General features: G+C 44.5%; 1 protein-coding gene across 2 annotated transcripts in view; it reads left to right on the top strand.

The window, feature by feature from the left end:
- Nucleotides 1-653: 653 nt before the first annotated feature.
- LOC120025299 (immunoglobulin superfamily DCC subclass member 4-like) overlaps nt 654-18,254 on the top strand; it is a 56,721-nt gene continuing 39,120 nt past the window's right edge. Inside the window, exon 1 of one of the 2 annotated variants that reach the window (XM_038969790.1) lies at nt 654-984. In XM_038969790.1, the coding sequence (XP_038825718.1) occupies nt 909-984 (76 nt within the window). In that variant the 5' untranslated portion in view covers nt 654-908. The remainder of the gene's footprint in view (nt 985-18,254) is intronic. The other variant, XM_038969789.1, reaches the window with a different exon arrangement.

The following is an 18,254-nucleotide window of genomic DNA, read 5'->3' as shown; positions in this document are numbered from 1 at the left end:
GAGTCGCTGGAGCGCGATGAGACAAGGATATCCCTACCGGCCAAACCCTCCCTAACCCGGACGACGCTATGCCAATTGTGCGTCGCCCCACGGACCTCCCGGTCGCGGCCGGCTGCGACAGAGCCTGGGCGCGAACCCAGAGACTCTGGTGGCGCAGTTAGCACTGCGATGCAGTGCCCTAGACCACTGCGCCACCCGGGAGGCCCCACCTTTATTTAACTAGGTTAATTAATTATTATTTACGGTGAAGGCCTACCCTGACCAAACGTGGATTACACTGGACCAATTGTGCTCCGCCCTATAGGACTCCCAATCACGACCGGATGTGATACAGCCTGAATTCGAACCAGGGACTGTAGTGACGCCTCTTGCACTGAGGTGCAGTACCTTCGGCCGCTGCGCCACTCGGGAGCCCAATACAGCGAGTTTGAATCTAGGTTTTTTTCTGGCTATATTGGCACGGCTGCGGCGCACAGCAGTCTATTCACAAGCGTAGAGCTCAACAACGAAGAAAGGGAGTGTGTGAAATTATTGGCAGTGTTTCAGGTGGCTCCAATAGACACCTAAAGCGGGACTTGCCAGTGTGTTTGAGGGAGAGAGTGTGTATATGTGCATACGTCCGTGCGTGCGTGCGCGTGTGTGTGTGTGGAGCAGCCAACACACACTTGCATTCGCTCACAACATGGCGATGAAGCGCCGAGAGACACGACGGCTCTCTCCCAACTAAATGCGACCCTGTTCTGAGTGAAAGCAGGGGACTATGTCAAAGGGATATACCTGAACTAATAGCCAACTAATAGCCTACTTCAGAGAGGGGATTATTGCGGATTCCATTATATATACATGTTGCTAGCGGTATAGCTGGCTGTAGAGACCCGCACGCTGCTTTACCCCTCTGCTGGAAATCAATGCTTTACATGGCGGTGGAGACTATCTGGGTTTTCTATCTACTTTCGTTTGGCTTCTGTGGACCATCCGTTCAAGGTAAGTCGCTTAGCTTAATAGCACTGTTATTGACTTGCGCATGCCTTTCAAGTTAGTAATGTATTCTATTATAGTTATCTTTCAGAACATGCAGGTGCGATAAGAAGAGATTGGTTAGTGAACACATTTTGCACCTTGCTCGTTGCAGTGTTTGTATCTAACTGTTGAGTCTAGGTATCAGTACTATGGTAGGTCTATCTATCAAAGGCTGTAACATGCTTACTTTTGTTCAATAGCCTATTCGTCTTCCAGCACACACTGTCGGTTTTCTCTTTATACCCAATGCTGGACTGCCGGTTATAAAGTTAGTTGCACATCTGCAACTATGTAACCATTATCTGCCCATAACGTATTTAATGTTACAGTGGAGTCATGCGTTCTTTGAAGACATATGCTGTTGAGTTTGAGGAATGTGGGTTGCGTTTCAAGAGGTTTAAATCATGAGCGTTTAACATGTGGCCTGTGGGTTTTCTGCACAAATATAATTTTTCACAATTAAAAAGCGTTGCCGGTGGGACAAAATCGTTTTTCAGATGTCACTATTTATAAATCGAATGCAATACCCCATATTGCTACGACAGTTGTTTGCCTCTAGTAAGGTGTATGCCAAAATAACACTGTTATTACAATTATTTATGAGCTGCTCTCATACCTTACACACGATCTGGATTTTAAAAAAATGCCTAAAACAATAACGTTTCTTATCTATTGTCACGTCATTTAATTTATGTTTGTGCTCTTGCCTCGAAACAAATGAAGGCTTATTATATTTTTTGAATCGTCATATCGAACATGTGCTTTGTGTTTTGGAGGCTTGGGAGAGGATGCACTTGGTCGCTGCCTTTCAGGCATTGCGGTGGCCTTCAGATAGAGAAGGGAAGCTGTGATTTGAGAGCCAGGGAGCCACCGATAGGCGGCGAGGGAGCGGGGCAGGCACTGAGCGAGAGAGACCAGCCACAGCATTTACATGACAAAGAAAAGTGCAGGAGCACGGGAGTAGAAACATGAAATAGGCCGATGGGATTTTGTTCTGCTTTAGCCTATTTGACGTAGCTCACTTGAGAGGAAAGGCAAACATATTGGATCGTTGCTTTGAAAAACGTGGAGGAATAGTGGTATCAGGGCTGACAATGCTTTCCTGTTAATCAAGATGCATGGAGGAGCATCCCTGTTCTACCTGAATATGTACAAGTGAGACTTCAAGTATGGCTTGCAAATCTATAGGATCGGAAAATAAGTTGTTGATAATGTAATTTGGACTAATGCATTTTCAATGCTCGAGAGCACAAACTGTGTTCCATGATAATGCATGTTCTACCCATTCTATCCATAATGTTGTCTCAATGTGGTTTAAGATGGAGATACAAACTACACTACATTACCTTGAGGGGTTGCGTGGGTGTGTGTTTGGAGCAGGCAACAGTGGCATGTGCTCATCACAAGGCCCACAGTAGTGTGTTTGAGCATCTCCCTCAGCCCTCATACACCCTGGAGTGTGTTCCCACAGTGGAGCACTGTAGAGCCTTTGCTGGACTGGTGGGAGCTTTCGTGTGAGTGTGGCATGTTTGGAGAGAGAAAGAGGAATGTTATGGGTGGTGGGTTGGTTGGGAGGGTATTGTGGGAACCGGAGCTGGCGAATGGAGGTTGCTGGGTGGGAGTAGGGGGTGATAGTGGGGCAGGGATGAATTGACGGGGGAGAGTTTGGGTGCATGGGATGTCGCTACATCAGATCCACAAACAAAGAGCTTGTTTTTTTCATTTGAAAGATCAAATGAAAATATGTCAACTCTGCTGAACTCATCAGGAACAAATGAATGCTGTGAGAGAGTGTCTGTGTGTTTAGACAAGCTCTCTGTCTCCCTCTAACCCAGTACTCCCGCTAGGAGTGTCACATGCACACCGACCAAATTACTGGGGTTTCACTGAACCCGCATCACTACTTCACTCAAAAGAGGCGCCTCTATGGTTCCCAGCGTTGTCTCCCATTCTCCTGTACTCTCTAATCCTGACTCCCTCTAGTCATCCTATCTCATCCATGGTCAATGATTTAATGCTCAGTGTTAATCAGCCCACTGACCCCTGCTTCAATTTGACTCCTCCTCACTCTTCCTGCCTCTGTCTGAAACTTGACTGACCTCTGCCCCTCCAAGTCCTTCGTCATTGGCCCTGTTCAATGCCTCCCTCCCCTTCATTACCACCTTCCTTTATGTAATCACATATATTACTGTTTTTTCCACCTGCTTACACACAAATTCTTTTCATGTCACACGATTTTTGAAACCTCTCACTCAAAGTGCAGAACTACACACCAAATATCCAAAACCATAAGCTATTTCTCAGCCTTTGACTCAGTTGTCAAATGCATAAAACACTTTTTTCAAAACACTACACACAATTCTCTACCTAAAACACAAAAATCTAACAGGAAGTGACTTGCTTTCCTTTTCCAAACACAACCAATCAAAATGCTACACTTATTCACCAGGTCACACACACACTCCTCACATGTGCAAACACTAATAGCTTAACTGATCACTAACCAATCACTGCTTTACTGTAGTATAGGCCTATAAATAGGTCAAAGGTCAGTTTACCTGTTTTGAACAATTGATGCCAACAATGGACAGAGAGCAAGAGGAGTAGGAGGGAGAGGAAGAGGAAGAAGAGGACGAGGGCAAAGAAGAGAAGGAAGGAGAGCCATCTCTAATGAGATTAGGGCAACACTTGTTGATCATGTGATCAACCACGGTTTGACCATGAGAGAGGCTGGACGTCCAGCCCAACTTGAGTCGATTTACAGTGGCGTCCATAATTCGAACCTTCAGAAATGAGAACAGGTATGCAACTATCTAATGACTATTTTAGCATTACAGTAATGTACTGTAAAATACGTATGACTGCATAGTATTGCATAAACATTTGTAACTCTAAGCCATCCATTTACTGCACTGCATTGAATGAATGAGGTTGGTTATCATGCTGTACTACATTTCTTTGTTCATTGCTTACAGTTCCTATGCTGAACACATACTGTGTTTGAATTCTGTACAGAGTGGAAAGGCAAAGACATCATGGAGGACGAGGACGCTTGTTTACAGATGTACAAGAGACTGCAATTATAAATATGGTTTTGGACAACAATGCAATTAGGATTCGAGAGATAAGAGAGCATATCTTGAATAATGACACCATATTTAACAACATCAATGCTGTAAGCCTGTCGACCATACAACGCATCCTCCAACGGCACCGAGTGACGATGAAACAACTTTACAAGGTGCCATTTGAGAGAAACTCTGACAGAGTCAAGAATATGCAACATGACTATGTAGAGGTATGTATGCAACACTACTTCCAGTACTTCAGACATACCATATTTACTCATCTGTATATCCTTTTGTCTGTTACAGAGAGTATTGGAGCTGGATGCCCATGTAATTCGCCATTAATTTATTTATGTGGATGAGGTTGGCTTCAACCTCACCAAAACCAGGCGCCGCGGAAGAAATGTAATAGGACAGAGGGCAATTACCAATGTCCCTGGACAGCGTGGGGGTAATATAACTATGTGTGCTGCCATCACTCAAAACGGGGTCCTCCATCACAATACCACACTGGGTCCGTACAACACCGGCCATATGCTCACTTTTCTGGATGCAATTTACACAATGCTTGTCCCTGATCCAGAACAGGAGCCTGCTAGATTTGTGGTTTTATGGGACAATGTTAGTTTTCACCGGGCTGTTCTGGTCCAAAACTGGTTTGCCACCCATCCACAATTTGTAGTTTTGTACCTACCCCCATATTCACCTTTTCTAAATCCCATAGAGGAATTCTTCTCAGCCTGGCGCTGGAAAGTGTATGATCGCCAACCCTATGCCCGCATGCCGCTTCTCCAGGCAATGGAGGACGCATGTGGGGACATAGAGGTTAACTCTGTCCAAGGTTGGATACGCCATGCTAGGAGATACTTCCCTCGATGTTTGGCAAGAGAAAACGTATCTTGTGATGTGGACGAAGTATTGTGGCCAGACCCAGGCCGGAGAAGAGATGAAGCGTAGCTTAGCACTGGTGACTGCCCCCCCCACCCCCCCCCCCACCCCACCTCAGCCCCTGTCTGCAGCTACCTCAGCACCCTACCTCAGCCCCTGTATGCAGCTACCTCAGTACCCCTCAGTACCCCAGCCCCTGTCTGCAGCTACCTCAGCACCCTACCTCAGTCCCTGTCTGCAGCACCCCACCTCAGCCCCTGTCTGCAGCTACCTCAGCACCCTACCTCAGTCCCTGTCTGCAGCACCCCACCTCAGCCCCTGTATGCAGCTACCTCAGCCCCTGTCTGCAGCTACCTCAGCACCCTACCTCAGTCCTTGTCTACAGCACCCTACCTCAGTCCCTGTCTGCAGCTACCTCAGCACCCTACCTCAGCCCCTGTCTGCAGCTACCTCAGCACCCCACCTCAGCCCCTGGAGGATGCTTGTGAACAAGTCCTGCTTAATAAAGATAATTGCTTTTCTTTGTCCTTAATGAGCTGTTCTGTAAATTGAGTAATTATGTTAAGTTGTTACATCAATGACTATGCGCTTGGCTAAAGACATTAGCATTATTTGAACTTTGTCTGTCAAAAATCCGCTTGTAATCCAAGCCGTTTTATTTTATTTATTGTGCCCATATCTCAATCCCTTGGTCCTTGAGGTGTAATTGCTGTGTTTCTGACAGCCCAATGGGGTGGAAATGCCATGTTTAGAAGCATGATGAGTGTAGTGTGTGTCTGACTGTGCCTACTAGGGTTGGGAGTTATCCAGATTTTCATTCCTGTCATACCGTACATTTTCTACCGCACAAAACAATTTACGCAACAGCGATCTTGATCCAGAAGAGGATTGAATGTCTCTGCTGTAACCAAGAAGTTTGATCTTGACATCTAGACACTTAGCTAGCAGGTCAGCAAGCCAAAGGCATAGTTGGAGCCCTGAGCCAGATATGATTTATTTGACATATCTTAGATTTCTTATAGTTATAAGCAGTGGCATAGGACGCAACCCCCGCAACGGCATTGAAAATCATACCGTCGGTATTTCGAAATACCCCGGTATATGGTATAAACAGCATATCGCCCAAGTCTAGTGCCTACTCTATTTGTATGTGAGTGCATCTTGATCCCCCTGGAGATACACAGCTAAATTAGGATGCATATTATTTAAAGAGGCCCCAGGCTGAATTTGAGCTGCATATCTTTGTCCAGTGAAGATGTTGGTTTGTATGGCTGGCTGAGTGTGTCTATTCATTTTTGGTAGTGTCAGATCCTAGTCCCAAAGGTGGTATAAAGGACAGTTCAGTGACAGAGGAAAGTTGCTTGAATGAGACAGGGAGACTTTCACTTTTACTGTGTGTCTGGCCTCTGGTGTCTACTGGGCTCTTTATTGTGGTGGTATAGTTTCTGTGGTTGCACAAGTTGGTGGTTGCCTGTATGTGGTTCAGAGAGCTTCCCTTTGACTTGAACCAGATTACTGTCAAACCTTAGACGAGTAGTCGGGAAGCTTACAATGCAGAGTTAGTCATGTTAGTAAAACCTGTCTTTGTTGTGGATTACAATGCCAGTCAGAATGTTATTCACCCAATTTTACGTTAAAAGTTCAGTGATTATTTCACTCAATACATTTCTGTATCTGGAAATATTTGACTGGTTACACTTCATACTATCGTGTGTGTGTGTGTGTAGTAACTAGAGGTCGACCGATTATGATTTTTCAATGCCGATACCGATACCGATTATTGGAGGACAAAAAAAGCCGATACCGATTAATCGGCCAATTTATTAAAAAAAAAAAAAAAATCTTATATATATATATCATACACACACACACATTTTTGTAATAATGACAATTGCAACAATACTGAATGAACAATGAACACTTTTATTTTAACTTAATATAATACATAAATACACACACACGCACACAGCTCTGACGTGACAATGATACTGAAGAGTCTGCTTAGGAGACAAATACTCTCAACTGATTGAATAAAAATAGAGTTTAAGTTACCTGTGATGAATGTTGAAAACAAAAACTTAAATTTCTATATGCAGGAAATCCTATTTTAATAATGGGCATGGTAAGAATTGACAACCAAAGTGCGAGTCATAATTCCCATGACACCTTCTAGCAAAATCTGAAAAGCGGTTCCTTCATTTATTCCATAGGATATTTTTAGATTCACTTAAAATAAGGTCTGTGTTTCGTGTAGGCTTACATCACCGTGCCAATTTTATAACTGTGTAGATATCCATAGGACAAGGTAACTCTGATCAATATTGGCTAAATATAAGCGAAGATAAAAAGTTTTGTAGAGTGGATTTATGAAAATATGTTGACAAACGTTACCTTATCCTAGTGAGATTTACACGGGTATCAAAACGTTGAGGCGGTTTAAGCCTGCACGAAACACAGACCTTATTTGAAGTAGATCAAGACATTCTCTATGGAAGACATGAACGGTAAAATAACGAAGGAACCCCTTTCAAATTCAGCCGCAAGTTATTACAGGAATTATAACGCGTCGACTATTTCTCTCTAAACCATATACCTTTGACTAATCCGGAAACTATCACCTCGAAAACAAAACGTTTATTCCGTTCCGTATTTTATCGAACGGGTGGCATCCATGAGTCTAAATATTCTTGTTACATTGCACCACCTTCAATGTTGTCATAATTACGTAAAATTCTGGCAAATTAGTTCGCAAAGAGCCAGGCGGCCCAAACTGTTGCATATACCCTGACTCTGCGTGCAATGAACGCAAGAGAAATGACACAATTTCACCTGGTTAATATTGCCTGCTAACCTGGATTTCTTTTAGCTAAATATGCAGGTTTAAAAATACAGTATATACTTGTGTATTGATTTTAAGAAAGGCATTGATGTTTATGGTTAAGTACACATTGGAGCAATGACAGTCATTGATTGATTGTTTTTTATAAGATAAGTTTAATGCTAGCTAGCAACTTACCTTAGCTTACTGCATTCACTAACAGGCAGGCTCCTCGTGGAGTGCAATGTAATCAGGTGTTAGAGCATTGGACTAGTTAACTGTAAGGTTGCAAGATTGGATCCCCCGAGCTGACAATGTTAAAAATCTGTCGTTCTGCCCCTGAACGAGGCAGAACGTTCCTAGGCCGTCATTGAAAATAAGAACGTGTTCTTAACTGACTTGCCTAGTTAAATAAAGATTAAATAAAGGTGTAAAAAAAAAAAACGGCAAATCGGCGCCCAAAAATACCGATTTCCGATTGTTATGAAAACTTGAAATCGGCCCCGATTAATCGGCCATTCCGATTAATCCGTCGACCTCTAGTAGTAACACTGTAATTACCCTCTAGTAGCAATATTGTGTGTAATGGAGTGGAATGTTTTTTGTTGTTATTACCGGTGCACCAATTCAACTTTTCTGTGGTAGACTTTTGATCTGCACCAGAAAGTTTTATTTGTATGTGTAACGTTACGTCATGATGTTGAGATCCATCCACCTGTGAATGTAAGACGTCCATCCTCCTGCACTGTTAGAGATGTCTGGTCTCTAAAGCCTCTTTCCCTGCTCTGATGGCTGCCAGCTGGGATAAGTACAGAGCTCATTCTGTTCAATTAGACTGCACCTAAATCTCTGAAGGCTGACGTCTAGGATTCCTCTAAGTTTCTCAAAACAACCTTTACACTTCAGCCAACTCCGAAATAAAAAAGGCTTATTGGTTTTTAAGTGATGTATAGCTACTTGTTTGCCTTATCTCTGCAATAGTGAACACAATCATCCCAACATCACAATACATAGGCCTACTCCTTTTACATGGTCACGGACGACTGCTACACTGCATGACCCTCAAGTCCATTTCCCAGTACTGGCTGTGGGGAGTTTTGATGTTCTCTAGAAATACATATCAGTGCCAACGCGACTTCAGAGAGAGCGTTGTGAGTATTGATGCCCCCCCGGCTATAAACAGCCCAGGATCAATAGTGCTGGATCAATATGCTGTGTGATATGTTTGTCACAAGCTCAGGGATGGGTCCAGTCAGGTGATCCCCAGAGTATTCCACTACAGCCAGGGCGCTGAATGTTAAAACACTTGTGAGCTGTGTTATCTAAGGGATAATAATTTAGCCGTTAAAAGACGTGTCTGTGTGTGGTAAACGAGTCACAAGCTACAGGCTACATGTTTTTGTTCTGTTTGTGTGTGTGTGTATGTGTGTGTGTGTGTGTGTGTGTGTGTGTGTGTGTGTGCTTTAGGCAGTGATGGTGATTTGTGTGTGTAAGAGCAGGGTCTCTTCCTCACGGCGCTGGTTGGGTAAACAGTCATGCGATCACATTCCTTCCATTCCGCACTGCTGTCCGCTCAGTCACATGACCAAGGAGGAGGAGCATGGGGCTTGTAGTGGGGAGGGGGACTGAGGAGGGGAGAGAACCCTGATTGAGTAGGCAAGGTGCAGAGTAGGTCCCAGTCCCAAATAAATACCTTGCCCCTACCTCTAAATACTTTTTGCATATCTGAAAAGATAAGAAGGGTATAAACAATATGTTATAGATCTACTTATAACTGCTCTAATTACGTTGGTATCCAGTTTATAATGGCAATAATGCACCTCTGGGGTTTGTGGTATATGGCCAATATACCACGGCTAAGGGCTGTATCCAGGCACTCCGCGTTGCGTCGTGCTTAAGAACAGCCCTTAGCCGTGGCAAATTGTCCATATTCCACAAACCCCAGAGGTGCCTTATTGCTTAATTAACCCTCTTTTATGCTAGGTGGGGTTTTTCACCATATTGCTTAATCCAATCAATGACTGTATGTATATATGAATGGACAAAGCCATTGATCATGTGACACCATTCATATGTGAGGACTCAATAATAGCGCATTGAAGCCAAATGAAGTCGCTTAAAATGTGGTCTCATGGATACATAACATGCACAGTTTGAGCTGCTCCAGGAAGAGACGTTGCAGGCTAGCTCAGTGCTGCCACTTCTTATTGAGTAACTCACCGACCGGGCCGACCGGGGTACGGTATGCTGCCATTAGCAACTAAATTGTCCTTATAGCTTCTTTTGGGTGCGATTTGGTGTATTAGAAGCAATTATTGGTAACATAATTGTCGAGTATTTTTATTTTAATTACATGAAGATAGCCATTTTTCCATTCACTGTAATGAGGGATCCTGTTTTCTGCTAACAATGCCTGCAGTACCGTGTTTGGCATTGAACTTCCGTGGCTTCAATAAGAAGGGGCAGGCGTTCTACGCTGCATCCAATTTAAGAGACTGGAATGGTTCAGTAGGAGCAGGAGCTAGGGGTTTATATTATACTCGGCGTAAGAGGTTGTACAGAGTACACACACAAAACGCATGTGACACAAATCCAACCAGATGACCTGGCCTCCACAATCACCCGACCTCAAACCAATTTGAGATGGTTTGGGATGATTTGGACCGCAGGGTAATGGAAAAGCAGCCAACAAGTGCTCAGCATATGTGGGAACTCCTTCAAGACTGTTGGAAAAGCATTCCAGGTGAAGCTGGTTGAGAGAATGCCAAGAGTGTGCAAAGCTGTCATCAATGCAAAGGGTGGCTACTTTGAAGAATGTCAAATATAAAATATATTTTGATATGTTTAACACATTATTCTACAATGTAGAAAATAGTAAAAATGAAGAAACACCCTTGAATGAGTAGGTGTGTCCAATCTTTTGACTGGTACTATATGTATGTATAATTGTGGTCAATATATTGTCCCCCCAATGGCCTCCCGGGTGGCGCAGTGGTCTAGGGCACTGCATCGCAGTGCTAGCTGCGCCACCAGAGTCTCTGGGTTCGCGCCCAGGCTCTGTCGCAGCCGGCCGCGACCGGGAGGTCCGTGGGGCGACGCACAATTGGCATAGCGTCGTCCGGGTTAGGGAGGGTTTGGCCGGTAGGGATATCCTTGTCTCATCGCGCTCCAGCGACTCCTGTGGCGGGCCGGGCGCAGTGCGCGCTAACCAAGGGGGCCAGGTACACGGTGTTTCCTCCGACACATTGGTGCGGCTGGCTTCCGGGTTGGAGGCGCGCTGTGTTAAAGAAGCAGTGCGGCTTGGTTGGGTTGTGCTTCGGAGGACGCATGGCTTTCGACCTTCGTCTCTCCCGAGCCCGTACGGGAGTTGTAGCGATGAGACAAGATAGTAATTACTAGCGATTGGATACCATGAAAATTGGGGAGAAAATGGGATAAAAATAATTAAAAAAATAAAAAAATATATATATATTGTCCCCCTTGCACCATTCACTATTTATTCTAAAATTCTTTGAAATTGAGAACTTTTGGTGTTCACACGTATTTGTTTGATTTACAACTGCACAGAATCCCCCCAAAATTATATATTTCACTTAAAAGTCAAAAAATTACCTGGACTAAGTTGTTCAAAAATTCAAATTAATTTGGTTGGAGGCAAGTGAGTTGTTTATTGTGTAGTTTATCTCACCTGTGGTAAGTTGCAGGTGCCTACAGGGTATAAAATAGCAATTTAACCAGTTTTTTAAAAAGATACTATCAAGTGTCTCCCTCCGAAACCACTTGGTTGAATTGATCAAATCAAATCTCACAGACACAATAATAAAACGTCAAGGGGGGAGTTCTGGGTTTTTAATAGTCCGTGTCCCTCTCTCTCCAACCCTGCAGCTACAGTATATGACCTTGTGGTTTCCCTGGATGGGCTTTTCCCTCTTGCAGCCTCCCGTCCGTCCCATGTTAGTTTTGTTGCTGGTGTTGTTGACCCATTGATGTAGCCGTGGCCGCACCGAGGCCCCTAGCCCCATGCTGCTCTGAGGCCCTTTGTAAAGCCTATAGGAGCACAGGGCTGTGATTGGAGCAGCCCAGGATTTGCATGGATGAGTACTGTACACAGAGCGAGCACACCAGCAGTCATGAAGCACTGGAGGGGAACAAATGCTAGCTCAGGCCATGTTTCCCTTCTCTGTTGTTTCGCTCTCTCTCTCTCCCCCCATATATGTATCTGTCTGCCTCCTATTGTTAATATGTTGCAGACTGTCCTTTCGAGTATAAATGTAAACATGAGTGGGAAAGAGTCTAGCTCCCTGGGCCTCTCCTACCTCTCCAGAACTGCATTATGATTGGTCACTTTACTGTACGCCTGGCCTATATGATAAACAGTATAAATGTGATAGAGTATGAATCCAGTTTGTGCCAACTTGAGAGCGGTCTGAAAACTCATGTGGGTGACTGTGAGAATCGTGCTGTAGCTGAACCGCTGGAACGGCCAGCACCTGACACTGCAGCTGCTGCTGGGGTTGCGTGCCTGTCTCCACTCAGTGTGTGACTCAAACTCTACTCAGCCTGTCCTGGATGGAATTACAGCATGTGGATATTACTCTTGAGAATCAAACTGAAAATCAACACCAAGGCAATGTACTGTTTAGTGTTTCCCAACTTCTCCATTGTTGTAGTTTGGTCTAGAGCAAGACAAGGTACATAGATGGAGCAGAACGAATATGACCCCCACTGCGTGAAATTTAAGGCAATATGCAGTATATTCCATGTCGTATGCCAGAAATGGACTTGCCATAGGGCAGTTTTGGCAAATGCCAGATGGGCTGGTCCATCTTCAGTCCAGTGGGCCTGTCTAGTTGCGTAGAATGATCATTATTTGGCTAATAATGCGGGCCTAGAGGAAAAATGGGGACTTAAACAAGAGCCAAAGTGTGTGCTAACAGGGGAAGGTCCCCTTGCCTCCCCATCAGAGAGAGATATTAATGTGTGTGCTTTACCTCTTCGGCCTACTCTAGGGAGTGGCGACAGTGATTCCGTTTTTCTCCGGGAAGAATCTGATAACATTATACCCCACTTCAGCAGGCCGTCGGTTGCGCAGATAAAGCTATTAGGTTGAATGTGTAGACAATTGTGAGATATGTTTGGTTGTATAAAATTATCGGCATGTCAATGTTATTGTACACGGAGCTCCCTAGCGTGTGGTGAAAACTGGAGAGTCCCTTCCTGTCCACCTTGGTTAATGGCTGCCTGGGACTTTCCTCCTCCTTGTTGCTGCAATGTTTGACAACTGATTTTAATGACCCTTCATCCTATGCATACCTGTTATGATAAATGTCTTTATTGTACAGTTATTCATTTAGATACAATATCGGGTATTTGTGTAATAATTATGAGATTTGGACATTAACAGGTAACTTTTCCAAAGCCACACAGTTGATATAGATGTTTTCAACTACTGTAGTTACGCCACTTGGACCACAAATTGTACAAAAAAAACATGATTTGATATTCCTGTAAGTGGGTGGGTAGGCAGGCGTAAGCCCTTTGTCTTCATGCACATAAAGTTTTTTAATTTAAAAAAAAATGTATGCTGACACACACACACACAAACAAACAGGGGCAAACGCATGTTCCAACGTCCTGCTGATCGTCAGACTGTATTTGCACAGTGCTATCAATCAGCCCATCTGTCTCTGTCCACCCATTCTGTGGGGCCGGCGCAGTGCACATAATGTTCTCTGCTCCTGTGGGTACGTACACATGTTCACACACATGTACACTACACGCACGCACACAGTCACACACAAACATACACGCACAAACAGTCATACATGTGCAAACACACATACCATGGTTTCCGTTAGCCATAATAGCATTGCTGCACTTATAAGGAGAATAATAATTTATAAAGATTTGAAGCTAAACGTACTGATCTGTTGCATGAGCCTCTTTGCTTTTTTATGTTTTTTTGCAATGTAGTCTAGGCCTACTTGTTGTATGAATTTGGGAACTATAGTCCCACAACTGTCCCAGAGTCGGTTTGTGGAATAGGCTATTTCTTTCTCGCACAAAATAACAAGCCGACCAATAGAATTAGTGAACTTTTCTACTATGGGGATAGTAGATTGACATAGGCTAGTGATTTTGCTGTTCGGTACTCGTCTTGTTGGTAAATTATTGGACAGTTATTCTAACATCTTCAAGTTGCGCATCGGAATTCGGATAGGACGCACGCCGTTGCGTCCTCGACTTGCATGTTCTGTTAAGATGAATTACCACAATCTAAATGTGATTTCTGTCATTCTGAGCACCGTGGGTGGACGCCCTAATCAGGTTAAACATCCAATGCATGGGTCTGGTAAATCTCTTAAATGTCTGGTAAATGTAAATGCTACCGGTCAAATGTCTGGCGCCACATTTTCCTAATGGAAACCCTGAGATAAACACACAAAAGTACAGGCGCTCTTCCATGCATCATTCATTCGTGGTTCAACAAGAAAACAGCTGTTGTGTGGCAGATCCCAGTATGCTATCTATCGTTCCTGAATAGATATGGACAAATGTGTTAAACTATTTCAATTGAAAATGGCCCATTTAGTCAAACCAGAGCCACAGTTTGTGTGCAGTGATAATGTTTCTGATAACAATCGAGATTCATATCCAGACATTGATTGAATGACCAGTGTCTGTATGGAAGTTACCCTATCATTTGCTTTGCTAAGAAATAAAACCACAAAATAAAACCACAAGAGATCCTAGAAATACCATTATTTGGGGTTTTATATGCTTTTGTGAAAGTAGAGTTAATCTATTTTATAAAGGCATAGTTGATTGAGTCTTTTTTTGACAACTGGTGTATGCCCTATACATTATCCAACTGTTTACTCTTTCTATCCTCTCTTTCTCATATGAAGGGAGCAGAACATTTCACTCTTCATCTCGGTCTCACTCTGTCTCTCTCTCTGTCTCGCTCTCTCTCTCGCTCTCTCTCTCGCTCTCTCTCTCGCTCTCTGTCTCGCTCTCTGTCTCTGTCTCTCTCTCTCGGCTCCTCCTCCCAGTGACTCTGTTATGCAGGACTTGCCATTTCCTACCATCTAAAAGTTATTCGAAGGGTGAGGTATTGTATAACTAAACAGCAGGCATGGAAACATTAGCCTCTCGCTCTCTGCCTCTCTACCCCTTTCAAATCAAATCAAATTGTATTGGTTGCGTACACATATTTGCAGATGTTATTGCAGGTGCAGTAAAATGCTTATGTTTCTAGCTCCAACAGTGCAGTAATACCTAACAATACAGAACAATACACACAAATCCAAAGAATAAAAATAAAGACATTAAGAAACATCAGAACGAGCAATGTCAGAGTCCGGAATGAATATAAATATATATATATTATTATATCAGTTGAAGTCGGAAGTTTACATACACTTAGGTTGGAGTCATTAAAACTCATTTTTCAACCACTCATAAATTTCTTGTTAACAAACTATAGTTTTGGCAAGTCGGTTAGGACATCTACTTTGTGCATGACACAAGTAACTTTTAGAACAATTGTTTACAGACAGATTATTTCACTTATAGTTCCAGTGGGTCAGAAGTTTACATACACTAAGTTGACTGTGCCTTTAAACAGCTTGGAAAATTCCAGAAAATGAGTCAATTGGAGGTGTACCTGTGGATGTATTTCAAGGCCTACCTTAAAACTCAGTGCCTCTGCTTGACATCATGGGAAAATCAAAAGAAATCAGCCAAGACCTCAGAAATTTATTTTTTGACCTCCACAAGTCTGGCTCATCCTTGGGAGCAATTTCCAAACGCCTGAAGGTACCACGGTTCATCTGTACAAACAATAATACGCAATAAACACCATGGGATCACGCAGCCGCCATACCTCTCAGGAAGGTGACGCGCTCTGTCTCCTACAGATGAACGTACTTTGGTGTGAAAAGTGCAAACCAATCCCAGAACAACAGCAAAGGACCTTGTGAAGATGCTGGAGGAAACTGGTACAAAAGTATCTATATTCACAGTAAAATGAGTCCTATATCGACATAACCTGAAAGGCTGCTCAGCAAGGAAGAAGCCACTGCTCCAAAACCGCCATAAAAAAGCCAGACTACGGTTTGCAACTGCACATGGGGACAAAGATCGTACTTTTTGGAGAAATGTCCTCTAGTCTGATGCAACAAAAATAGAACTGTTTGGCCATAATTACCATCGTTATGTTTGGAGGAAAAAGGGGGAGGCTTACAAGCCGAAGAACACCATCCCAACCGTGAAGCACGGGGTGGCAGCATCATGTTGTGGGGGTACTTTGCTGCAGGAAGGACTGGTGCACTTCACAAAATAGATGCATCATGAGGAGGGAAAATTGTGTGGATATATTGAAGCAACATCTCAAGACATCAGTCAGGAAGTTAAAGCTTGGTCGCAAATGGGTCTTCCAAATGGACAATAACCACAAGCATACTTCCAAATTTGTGGCAAAATGGCTGGACAACAAAGTGAAGGTATTGGAGCGGCCATCACAAAGCCCTGACCTCAATCCTATAGAAAATTTGATGGCAGAACTGAAAAAGTTTGTGCGAGCAAGGAGGCCTACAAACCTGACTCAGTTACACCAGCTCTGTCAGGAGGAATGGGCCAAAATTCACTCAACTTATTGTGGGAAGCTTGTGGAAGGCTACTCTAAATGTTTGACCCATGTTAAACAATTTAAAGGCAATGCTACCAAATACTAATTGAGTGTATGTAAACTTCTGACCCACTGGGAATGTGATGAAATAACTAAAAGCTGAAATAAATCATTCTCTCTACAACTATTCTGACATTTCACATTCTTAAAATGAAGTGGTTATCCTAACTGAGACAGTTTTTACTAGGATTAAATGTCAGGAATTGTGAAAAACTGAGTTTAAATGTATTTGGCTAAGGTGTATGTAAACTTCCGACTTCAACTGTAGGTTTAATTCTAGACACATGAAAAGTGGTATGTATACGGAGGGTATGGGGCAACAGAAGACGGACAGCAGAGAGGCTAATAATCTTGGAGATGGGGAAATGGCCGATTTAAAATGGGAGGAAAGTTTGCGGGACTCCACCCAGAGGGGCAGGTCTCAAGGGGACAGCCTTACCCTCTGCCCGATACAATACCAGGGAGCCGGAGTCCGGTGGTGACCTGCAGGTGGTCTTGAGAAGAGCCGACCGGGCTCTCTCCCAGGTACGGCGGTGGACAAACATCTGGGCCGACGGTATGCCCACCTCTTGCTCCGGGAAGAGCGGGGGCTGATAACCCAGGGAACACTTGAAAGGTGAAAGCCCAGTGGCAGAGCAGGGGAGGGTGTTGCGGGTGTATTCAACCCACGCGAGTTGCTGGCTACAGGTGGTGGGGTTGGTGGAGACAAGGCAGCGAAGAGTCATCTTCAGGTCTTAATTGGCTCACTCCGACTGGCCGTTGGACTGAGGGTGGAACCCGGAGGACAGGTTGGCTGACAACCCAATGAGCGTGCAGAATGCCTTCCAGAACCGGGACTAGAACTGAGGACCCAGGTCGGAGACCATGTCCATGGACCCGGAAGATGTGCTGCACCATGAGCTGGGCCGTCTCTTTGGCAGAGGGTAGCTTGGGGAGAAGAATGAAGTGGGCGGTTTTGGAAAACCGGTCCACTACTGACAGAATGGCGGTGTTGCCGAGGAGTGTTGTTCTGCGCAAAGACCATGCAGGTGGCGACAAACGTGGAGACGTCCAAGACCATGGTCGGCCACCAAAAGCGTTGCCGCACAAAAGCCAGGGTCCAATGGGAGCCCGGGAGGCAGGCAAGCCTGGAAGAGTGGGCCCACTCTAGAACCGAGGAGTGGACAGCGTCAGGAACAAACATCCGGTTATCTGGCCCCCCCGGTGTTCGGCTGGGAACGCTGCGCCCAGCGCATCCGGCTTGATATTCTTGGATCCCGGTTGGTAGGAGAGGGAGAAGTTAAACCGGGTGAAAAGCAGGGCCCACTTAGCTTGACTGGAATTGAGACACTTGGTGGTGTGGAGATATTCCAGGTTCTTGTGATCCGTCCATACAAGGAACGGATGTTCTTTCCCCTCCAACTCCTCCAAAGCCATCTTCACCGCGAGAAGCTCACGATTTCCAACATCGGAATTCCTCTCCATGGCCTTGAGGTGATGGGACAGAACAGCCCCAAATCCAACATCCAAAGCATCGGCCTCCACCACAAACTGACGGGACGGGTCAGGATGAACTAATGTGGAAGCTGTGGTGAAGCGATGCTTGAGGTCACGGAACGCCCGGTCAACAGCTGGGGACCACGTGAACGGAACCTTGGGAGATAAAGTGACAATAAAAGTTGGCAAATCCCAGGAAACATTGCAGCTGCACTCGAAGGCTGGGGCCAATCCACCGTCGCTCTCACCTTCCCAGGATCCATTTGTACATACCCTGCAGCGATGATGTAACCAA

Source organism: Salvelinus namaycush, chromosome 30, assembly GCF_016432855.1.
Source record: "Salvelinus namaycush isolate Seneca chromosome 30, SaNama_1.0, whole genome shotgun sequence".
NCBI classification, from domain to species: Eukaryota; Metazoa; Chordata; class Actinopteri; order Salmoniformes; family Salmonidae; genus Salvelinus; species Salvelinus namaycush.
This window is presented reverse-complemented; position numbering and strand designations above follow the sequence as displayed.